Consider the following 11304-nt stretch of genomic DNA (forward strand, 5'->3'; position numbering starts at 1 on the left):
TTTAGATCCTAAGCAATCCAAGAGTGCAGTATATTAACAAAGCCAAAGCCTGTCTCTCTGTCCTGTTGACTAGCTTGATGTGTGTCACCTTTGATAGAGAAGAAGAAAGGCCATTTGATGAGAAGGGAAGGGGGGAGAAGGTGGCCGGGGCTACCCGTCAGGGGTGAGGGACAGTGGGGCTACCCGTCAGGGGTGAGGGACAGTGGGTGGCAGTCAGACCAGCTGTCAGGATGGTGCCAGAAGACCCAGAGGAACCAGGAGACAGACAGATTGATGGGGAGAGTGATCGCCTCTCTCCCATGTTATGATCCCAACTGTCAGGGAAGAGAGGGCTGAAAGCAGCCCCACTGTTGCCCCCTCATGGTTCCCCCTGGTTCTTGCCACAGTTCCCCCTCTGGCCCTCAGAAGCAGGCCTTATCCCAGAGGTGCCTAGCAGCAGACCTGGGTTCAAGTACTATTTGAAATGTTTTATTTAAACTATAATAATAAATAAAATAAATCCTGACCACCTGGAGAGCCAGACGGTCAGGGTTTGTAGTCTTGTGACTATTCTAATAGTTCCCTGTATTTGTTACCCTTCGTGCTGGTTCACCCTGGTTCTCTGTACTGGCCCACCATTACCTGGGTTCAAATATATTTGTAATACTTTAACTGGGCTTGACTGAGCTTGCCTGGCACAACAGAACAGATGTAGAAGTCCCACAAGTGCAAACCTCATCCATCTGGCACTCCAGGCAGGCTAAAACAAACACTCAAATTATTGGAAATTATTTCAAATAGTATTTGAACCCAGGTCTGCCTACTGGTACCTAGAAGTGCCTAGTGCTGTAGAGACCACCTGTCATGGTGAGCCTAGATATTACAGCATCCTGCTGCCGAACAGGCTGCTCAATCATCCTACTTCAAAACACAAACCCCTATTTCCTCCAGAGCAGTCATTTGATAATCAAAAACAACACTATTTATGACAACCCGAAGTTAGACGCTGTTTTTCCGTCTGTCGCAAACCACTTTCGTAGGCTCTTGCTTTTCCAGGACACAGACACGGGAGGAAAATGGAGAGAAATTAAATACTTGCGCTCTATTGTCATGTGGGTATAGCAGGGAAAACAACAAACACGTCTGAAGTCTGAAAGCCTGGAATGAGCATTAACATTTGAATAGGTGTTTTCCTTTGTGATCTCCCCCAGCTTTTGTTAAGTGTCTGAGCTTGGTAAGTACGAGAGACAATGCACTGGGCACGTTCTGCAGAGGAGAGCATCACTGTTGGTGAAGTCCCCGCACAAAAAGAGAGTCCGGCGGATGTTATGTTTGCTGCTTTGGGTTTATTAAAGCAGATTTTTCAGGGCATTAGACAGAGAGAATATAGTCTATTACCAGGCGTGGGGCTCCACATCTGAAGAAGAAAGGTAGGATTCATAGACATGAAGAGAAGGCAAACCTCCACCACTCAGCCTCTGAAGAAGAAGAAAGCTAGGATCCATAGACATGAAGAGAAGGCAAACCTCCACCACTCTCAGCCTCTGAAGAAGAAGAAAGCTAGGTTCCATAGACATGGAGAGAAGGCAAACCTCCACCACTCTCAGCAGCACCATTAGGGGACTATCACCATTTTAAAATAGTCTATTTTCTTCTTATTCTTAATTGGCGGTTTGTAAACAAAGTGTAAAGATGCATACCACCACCATACTGTGCTGGACTGTGTAGTCTGAACAGGCAGAAATCCATAAAGCCTTTAATGCCCATGCTAAAACAGGCTTTGTGGAAAATGCCTTCTATCCAACTCTGCAGGAATCTCCAGCAGCGCAGGAATGAGATGAGGAAGCCCTTATCTCCTAGTGCATATAGCCCAGGCCTTTCAGGCTCTGTGTACACCGAGGAGAGGAGCCTTCCTACCTTCCCCCGACGCAGTGAGGACAAGTGTTTATTAAACAGCTGCTTCAGCCCCAGCACTCCCAGACAGCTTCTCCTCCCTGTCCGTAGCAGAGATAGAATCATGCAGATATGGACACGCACACTAAGCTGCAACTGCATTAGTAGGCATGCAGGAGGAGGTGAGTGGTGGAAGTGGGGGTAGAGAGAGAGAGAGACACACGCACACTGGTGGAAGTGGATGTAGAGCGAAGGTGAGAAGTTGTCTGAGACCTGGGGGGGTCTGTCTGTTCAAATAGCTGGTGAGATTATCATGGCAAACCATGGGAAATACTGTTGTTATGCCCCTTAAGGTTCAAGCACAAAATATTTATCTAACTGTACATGGATAGTAGTAGATATCCAAGCAGACCTGTCAAACAGCGAGGTGTTTACAGCGTGTTTAAAGGGTGTATATGGAACAGGGGTCAGGAGAAGGAAACCCTTCACCAGTCACCATAGTATTGTTTTATATGGAACAGGGGTCAGGGTGAACGGAAGGAAACCCTTCACCAGTCACCATAGTATTGTTTTATATGGAACAGGGGTCAGGGAGAAGGAAACCCTTCACCAGTCACCATAGTATTGTTTTATATGGAACAGGGGTCAGGGAGAAGGAAACCCTTCACCAGTCACCATAGTATTGTTTTATATGGAACAGGGGTCAGGGAGAAGGAAACCCTTCACCAGTCACCATAGTATTGTTTTATATGGAACAGGGGTCAGGGAGAAGGAAACCCTTCACCAGTCACCATAGTATTGTTTTATATAGAACAGGGGTCAGGGAGAAGGAAACCCTTCACCAGTCACCATAGTATTGTTTTATATGGAACAGGGGTCAGGGAGAAGGAAACCCTTCACCAGTCATCATAGTATTGTTTTAATCATGTGTCATTACTATTGGTTGGCGAGTTGTTTTCTAACAGTTGTTTTTCTGATAATATGTTTCATATATTTCCTTTAATCTAAAACGGAGCTTAGAAGGACAGCCTTCTTCTACTGCTTCAAAAGGCTAAAAACTCAGATATTGTTGAACCCGAACATTGACAACAAGCTTTAAAATATTTAGGATGAGAAGACAAAATAATCTTAAAAAACTGGGGCATAACAGTAGAACTTTCTACCAATGCTTCTCAACAGTCTGAGTCACTAACTATCGTTGACCACTGAAACTGCCGACAGGCCTAAAAACGCTTCAGTGTGGCGTCACTTGTTCAGTCTTCCATCCTGGTATTGGTCTTATTAAATGTGTCTGCTTCCCCAGTCTCTTGATCTTGGAAGCAGGAGGGCTAGGGAAAGGGGAAGGGGGATACCTAGTCAGTTGCACAACTGAATGCATTCAACCGAAATGTGTCTTCCGCATTTAATCCAACCCCTCTGAATCAGAGAGGTGCGGGGGGCTGTTTTGGGACAGTCCCAAATGGCATCCTATTCCCTACACAGTTCACTACTTTTAACCAGAGCCCATTGGAGATGCAGTCTTGTTTTGTCTATGCTATATAACCAGCCCAGCCAGACTTAAACCTTCCCCTACGCAACTGAAAACGACCGTAGCCTCATTACTGATAGGAAAAAGGATGCTTTTGCCTTACAGGCTTTTCATGCTTTTCCAAAACCGAACAGAATTTCATTCAATGGAGAGACGAGACCCAGCCAGAAAAATAAAATAGCTCAAATTGAACTGATCATTAATTTAAACCACTGACTGATCATTCAAATAATTAATAATTTCATGGCAGTGATCCGCTGAGGATAGAATGTTTTGCAAGCATGAAAGACGCCGACGGGCTCTCTCTGTGTGTGTGGTGTGTGTGTGTGTGTGTGTATGTGTGTGTGTGTGTTTGTAACCAGTCACCATAACACCTTGAATCTCTGGAGTGTATTTGACCCCATTTAGTTGGTGTGAAACAGAAAGTCCCTCGGGGTAGACATTATGCACTGGGACACGCCACGATCAGAGCAGTGGACCAGGGAACACACATGCCACACAGACGTACACGTGTGATTGTGTGTGGCTGTGTTTGTGTTTGAGTTCCCTGGCCCACTGCTCTGAGCCAGGGAACACACCTGGAAGGTAATGAAGCATCAGGTGATTCAGGTGTTGATTGTGTGATTGTGACAAAGAAGCTCATTTTTCAACACTGACTCTATTGGTAAGAGGTTGGTGCTAGCAAAGCCAGGGTCGTGGGTGATTATTGGTAAGAGGGTGGTGCTATCAAAACCAGGGTTGTGTGTCCAATCCCACATGGGATCCCACATATTAAATCATTATGCACTCATTATACTCTAACTGGCTTTTGTTAGGAATGTAGAAATAGGCTAGGTGGTTTCGAAACACTTTTGATAAGCACCTGCTAAATTACATATCTCCTTTACATTTTGGGTGGTTTAAAATGAATTCTAATGTCTCCAGTATGGTTGCGAGGCTCTGAGAGAGAGGACTGGGAGTGTGGGACCAGGATATGAGTCTGCGAAACAGCCTTAACACCCCTCAGAGGAGAGGACAGTAGCTCTCTGTCACACACAGTCACAGAGTCACTCAAGGCCATCATTGGACTACTGTGGAGTTTTGGGAGTCTCTCTCTCTCAGAGACTTGGAGAGGGGAAGAGGGGAGGCGAGGGGAAGGAGAGCGTGTCTATCCACTTTGGGAAATGCAGGGAGAGATAAATTACCAGCCTGACTGTGGAAAAAGAGGATGGAGGGAAGGATAGTGTGGGCCTCTCAGAGAAACAGAGGGAAGAATGGTTGACTGGAGAGCATGCCCTTGAGCGTATTAAAACCACACACACACTCCAAAGACACTCTACATACCACACACAGATGCCCGCGTTAGAAAATAAAGTGACTTTCAGATGCCAGGTCTTCACAGCACTAAAATAACTAAAGAGGAGCCCACTCACGTGCCAGACGCAAAAGTCAAGCACTGCTTCGACCTACTAGCCCTGCTTCGACCTACTAGCCCTGCTTCAACCTACTAGCCCTGCTTCGACCTACTAGCCCTGCTTCGACCTACTAGCCCTGCTTCAACCTACTAGCCCTGCTTCGACCTACTAGCCCTGCTTCAACCTACTAGCCCTGCTTCAACCTACTAGCCCTGCTTCGACCTACTAGCCCTGCTTCGACCTACTAGCCCTGCTTCAACCTACTAGCCCTGCTTCAACCTACTAGCCCTGCTTCAACCTACTAGCACTGCAAGAAAGCACAAGCAATCCCAAGCAGCTATTGGCTACGTCCCAAACAGCACCCTATTCCCTACATAGTGCACTACTTTTGACCAGGGCCCAGAAGGGTAATAGGGTGCAATTTGGTCATTGAGGGGATTTCTACACCGGCATGCCTCATTGCACCATTGTGAATAATGTAATGGATACCCCATTTGAGCTGCAGTCGCTGCAGTTTGTGGCCTAAATGAGAGGTTTGCAGCGCCAGGGTCGGGAGGCTGACTTAGTGAGGAGTGTCTTCCCCCTTGCTCAATTAACCTCCCATCTGGAGTAGGAGAGAGAGAAGATGGGGAATTAGCATAGGGATGATCCTGCCTTAATGTTGGATGTGTCCCAAATTGCACCCTATTCAATATACTGTATATTACACTACTTTTAAGCAGGGCTCTGGTCAAAAGTAGTGCACTATGAAGGGAATAGGTTACCATTTGGGACACAGCTGTTTCCTCCTGAGCAACATTGCAATTTCAACCCAGGGAGGGGCTGCAGTAGAAGATCAATAGCCCTGAGGAAGTGGTCGGGCATGGACAGTAGAAGGGTGAAAAGGGTTGGAGGAGGGAGGTGGGAGGACAGTAGGAAGGGTAAGGAAAGGGTTGGAGGATGGGAGAGGTGGGAGGACAGTCAGGAAGGGTGAGGAAAGGGTTGGAGGGAGGGGAGAGGTGGGAGAGTGGGTGAGGGAAAGGGTTGGAGGGAGGGGGAGAGGTGGGAGGACAGTCAGGAAGGGTGAGAAGGGTTGGAGAGGTGGGAGGACAGTCAGGAAGGGTGAGGAAAGGGTTGGAGGGAGGGAGGGGAGAGGTGGCAGGAGGGTTGTTGGGAAGGAGCAGCTCAGCAACCATGCCCAGGGAGGAGGGTTGGGAGGGAAGGAGCAGCTCAGCAGCCATGCCCAGGGAGGAGGGTTGTTGGGAAGGGGCAGCTCAGCAGCCATGCCCAGGGAGGAGGGTTGTTGGGAAGGAGCAGCTCAGCAGCCATGCCCAGGGAGGAGGGTTGTTGGGAAGGGGCAGTTCAGCAGCCATGCCCAGGGAGGAGGGTTGTTGGGAAGGAGCAGCTCAGCAGCCATGCCCAGGGAGGAGGGTTGTTGGGAAGGAGCAGCTCAGCAGCCATGCCCAGGGAGGAGGGTTGTTGGGAAGGAGCAGCTCAGCAGCCATGCCCAGGGAGGAGGGTTGTTGGGAAGGAGCAGCTCAGCAACCATGCCCAGGGGAGGAGGGTTGTTGGGAAGGAGCAGCTCAGCAACCATGCCCAGGGAGGAGGGTTGTTGGGAAGGAGCAGCTCAGCAGCCATGCCCAGGGAGGAGGGTTGTTGGGAAGGAGCAGCTCAGCAGCCATGCCCAGGGAGGAGGGTTGTTGGGAAGGAGCAGCTCAGCAACCATGCCCAGGGGAGGAGGGTTGTTGGGAAGGAGCAGCTCAGCAACCATGCCCAGGGAGGAGGGTTGTTGGGAAGGAGCAGCTCAGCAGCCATGCCCAGGGAGGAGGGTTGTTGGGAAGGAGCAGCTCAGCAACCATGCCCAGGGGAGGAGGGTTGTTGGGAAGGGGCAGCTCAGCAGCCATGCCCAGGGAGGAGGGTTGTTGGGAAGGGGCAGCTCAGCAGCCATGCCCAGGGAGGAGGGTTGTTGGGAAGGGGCAGCTCAGCAACCATGCCCAGGGAGGAGGGTTGTTGGGAAGGGGCAGCTCAGCAACCATGCCCAGGGAGGAGGGCTGGGCAGGGACTGACTGCTACAGTGAAAGGTTGGTAACAAAGACTGGTAGGAAGAGGGATGAAAGAGAGGAGGGTTTAGAGGAGGGGAGAGTGGGGAGGGAGGGGGATTTGAGTGGTGGTGGTGGTAGGTTCAGGAGAGAAGAGGCTGGAAGGGAGGGGTAGAAGAGGTGGGCAGGGCCAGGATCTGACTGCATGCTACAGTGGAAAGAGTGTGACAGATGTGTTGACTTCCTCCCCTGATCCCCAGATGCCACGGAGCAGAGCCCCGGAGAGCCTCCGGATGGGCCCAACATGACCACGGCCGCTGGCTCTGTATGCTCTGCTCTAACCGTAAACCCACCATTAAAGGACAACTTATTCAACAACACAAAAAAACAACGGCAGCCCCGCTACTTTGTTGGCTACAGTGTCCACATGCATTAGGCCTATATACAGTGTACACAGACGCATTCACATGGACCCACACACAGGCAGCAGGCTTATGACGACCATAGAGGACCGCTCAACTGGGACTTGCACATTCAAATGCAAGTCACGTTAGGAGAAATAGAAATATAGACGTAAGTATGAACTGCTGTAGAGGGAAGGGCTCATACTCGTCAAAGTTCTGCAGTGGAGAGCGAACCGTCTTTCTTGAGTGACACATCAAAGCAAGGGAGGCTTTCTCCCTTTTTTCCGGGAGACAGTTGGTTTGCGAGCGGCACAATGAGGATGGTTGACATTGACGAGGGAAAATGTTGCCTCTGCCAAGTCCACATGTCACCTCAGTGTGCAGCCCTGTGTCAGCCATCCATCGTTCTGTCTGGCCCATGCAGCTTTTCAATACCACCACTAAATGGATATTCATTACCGACCACACTGAGACAACTGACTGACTGCTGTGGTGGGTCATTCATGAGGGCTATCTGATAGAAGGACTGTGTGTGCAAGTGACATAGGACCATAAGTGAGGTGGTAACACATTACATTAAGGTAACATTTAAGAAGTGGCTGTAAATGGTTTATAAGTAGGTTATAAACAGTGAATTATGAGTTAAAATTGGTAGAAATTGGGTAATTGTCGTTTTGGTACAACCTTTAAAGCGTACCTTAATGTAAAGTGTTACTGAAAGCGTACCTTACTGTAGAGTTTTATTTAAAGGGTACCTTACTGTAAAGTGTTATTTAAAGCGTACCTTACTGTAAAGTGTTATTTAAAGGGTACCTTACTGTAAAGTGTTATTTAAAGGGTACCTTACTGTAAAGTGTTATTTAAAGGGTACCTTACTGTAAAGTGTTATTTAAAGGGTACCTTACTGTAAAGTGTTATTTAAAGGGTACCTTACTGTAAAGTGTTATTTAAAGGGTACCTTACTGTAAAGTGTTATTTAAAGGGTACCTTACTGTAAAGTGTTATTTAAAGCGTACCTTACTGTAAAGTGTTATTTAAAGGGTACCTTACTGTAAAGTGTTATTTAAAGGGTACCTTACTGTAAAGTGTTATTTAAAGGGTACCTTACTGTAAATTGTTATTTACAGGGTACCTTGCTGTAAAGTGTTATTTAAAGGGTACCTTGCTGTAAAGTGTTATTTAAAGGGTACCTTACTGTAAAGTGTTATTTAAAGGGTACCTTGCTGTAAAGTGTTATTTAAAGGGTACCTTGCTGTAAAGTGTTATTTAAAGGGTACCTTACTGTAAAGTGTTATTTAAAGGGTACCTTACTGTAGTGTTATTTAAAGGGTACCTTACTGTAAAGTGTTATTTACAGGGTACCTTGCTGTAAAGTGTTATTTAAAGGGTACCTTACTGTAAAGTGTTATTTAAAGGGTACCTTACTGTAAAGTGTTATTTACAGGGTACCTTGCTGTAAAGTGTTATTTAAAGGGTACCTTACTGTAAAGTGTTATTTAAAGGGTACCTTACTGTAAAGTGTGACCAGTCAGGCAGTACTTACGGTTGTTCCCCAGCTCCTCAAACAGATACTGCATCTTCTCCCACTGTGTGGCATTCTGATTAGGTGGGGCTTCAAGAGGAACAAAGGCCCTGCAAAAATACTATTCATTAAAACCATTGGCTTTAATAGAAGTAAAATACAATATAGCCTGGTCCCAGATCTGATCGGAGTTGGCTATACAGAACAAACAGATCTGGGACCAGGCTAGATAAAATAAGCCCAACTGTGAAATGCATGTGATAGCCTACTTTGAAAAGTAAATGTATCAGAGAAGCCATGACTTTGGGTATCTCCAGTGCATTTCTAAATGGAAACACACTGTTTTGATTACGTCCCTTGATAATAATTGCTTCTATCAACAGCCGTCGGCATCATCAGTAGAGTTTTAGATTCCCATACACTATTTACATAAAGTTGTCCCTGCTAGACAAGTTTATTTACCTAGCATTGAAGGGAATGCTGTCAGAATGTCAACACATACCCCCAGTCTGAGTCTATAGACTAGCTAACACCTGCCACTGAAACCAACAGGATGGAGTGAAATATTGAAATATTCATGTTTTTGTATCAAAAGCTTTCTTCAGGGTTGACAACAAAGTTAATTTACTGTAACATTTATTTTGGACAAACAATTAAATGGATCAAGCTGTACATTCATGGGAATGTCTTGAACTGTTATTTATTAAGCAGAGTAGGGCAGACTGTTTCATTTCCCATCAAACTGCATCCTCATCTGTAAACATGCCATGTCATTCAAAACGCAGTAGAACAGTCTGTCTGCCAATGAATTAGTCACTGCAACAGCATCAATGACTATTGGTGGAGGGTTTAGTAGCTGTAACAACATCAATGACTATTGGTGGAGGGTTTAGTAGCTGTAACAGCATCAATGACTGTTGGTGGAGGGTTTAGTAGCTGTAACAACATCAATGACTATTGGTGGAGGGTTTAGTAGCTGTAACAACATCAATGACTATTGGTGGAGGGTTTAGTAGCTGTAACAACATCAATGACTATTGGTGGAGGGTTTAGTAGCTGTAACAGCATCAATGACTATTGGTGGAGGGTTTAGTAGCTGTAACAACATCAATGACTATTGGTGGAGGGTTTAGTAGCTGTAACAGCATCAATGACTATTGGTAGATATTTAGTAGCTGTAACAACATCAATGACTGTTGGTGGAGGGTTTAGTAGCTTTAACAGCATCAATGACTATTGGTGGAGGGTTTAGTAGCTGTAACAACATCAATGACTGTTGGTGGAGGGTTTAGTAGCTGTAACAGCATCAATGACTATTGGTGGAGGGTTTAGTAGCTGTAACAGCATCAATGAATATTAGTAGATATGTAGTAGCTGTAACAACATCAATGACTATTGGTGGAGGGTTTAGTAGCTGTAACAACATCAATGACTATTGGTGGAGGGTTTAGTAGCTGTAACAACATCAATGACTATTGGTAGATATTTAGTAGCTGTAACAACATCAATGACTATTGGTGGAGGGTTTAGTAGCTGTAACAGCATCAATGACTATTGGTGGAGGGTTTAGTAGCTGTAACAGCATCAATTACTATTGGTAGAGATTTAGTAGCTGTAACAACATCAATGACTATTGGTGGAGGGTTTAGTAGCTGTAACAGCATCAATGACTGTTGGTGGAGGGTTTAGTAGCTGTAACAACATCAATGACTACTGGTAGAATGTTTAGTAGCTGTAACAACATCAATGACTATTGGTGGAGGGTTTAGTAGCTGTAACATCAATGACTATTGGTAGATATTTAGTAGCTGTAACAACATCAATGACTATTGGTGGAGGGTTTAGTAGCTGTAACAACATCAATGACTATTGGTAGAGGGTTTAGTAGCTGTAACAACATCAATGACTGTTGGTGGAGGGTTTAGTAGCTGTAACAGCATCAATGACTATTGGAAGATATTTAGTAACTGTAACAACATCATTTATTATTGGTGGAGGGTTTAGTAGCTGTAACAACATCAATGACTGTTGGTGGAGGGTTTAGTAGCTGTAACAACATCAATGACTATTGGTAGAGGGTTTAGTAGCTGTAACAGCATCAATGACTATTGGTGGAGGGTTTAGTAGCTGTAACAACATCAATGACTATTGGTAAAGGGTTTAGTAGCTGTAACAACATCAATGACTGTTGGTGGAGGGTTTAGTAGCTGTAACAACATCAATGACTATTGGTGGAGGGTTTAGTAGCTGTAACAACATCAATGACTATTGGTAGAATGTTTAGTAGCTGTAACAACACCAATGACTATTGGTAGAGGGTTTAGTAGCTGTAACAGCATCAATGACTATTGGTGGAGGGTTTAGTAGCTGTAACAACATCAATGACTATTGGTAGATATTTAGTAGCTGTAACAACATCAATGACTATTGGTAGAGGGTTTAGTAGCTGTAACAACATCAATGACTGTTGGTAGAGGGTTTAGTAGCTGTAACAGCATCAATGACTATTGGTAGAAGGTTTAGTAGCTGTAACAACATCAATGACTATTGGTAGAGGGTCTAGTAG

The 11304-nt window shown here is 45.6% G+C and overlaps 1 protein-coding gene across 1 annotated transcript in view; it reads right to left on the reverse strand.

Annotated features, from left to right (window-relative positions):
- The window catches only part of LOC123489764 (lysosomal cobalamin transport escort protein LMBD1-like), a gene marked incomplete at its 3' end in the record, with an annotated part of 30561 nt that extends 21718 nt beyond the window's left edge, over positions 1 to 8843 (reverse strand). The window contains exon 1 of the mRNA XM_045220164.1: positions 8760 to 8843. Within this exon, the coding sequence (XP_045076099.1) occupies positions 8760 to 8793 (34 nt within the window). The remainder of the gene's footprint in view (positions 1 to 8759) is intronic.
- Between the last annotated feature and the right edge of the window lie 2461 nt (positions 8844 to 11304).

This window comes from Coregonus clupeaformis, unplaced genomic scaffold (genome assembly GCF_020615455.1).
Source record: "Coregonus clupeaformis isolate EN_2021a unplaced genomic scaffold, ASM2061545v1 scaf3265, whole genome shotgun sequence".
Lineage (NCBI taxonomy): Eukaryota > Metazoa > Chordata > Actinopteri > Salmoniformes > Salmonidae > Coregonus > Coregonus clupeaformis.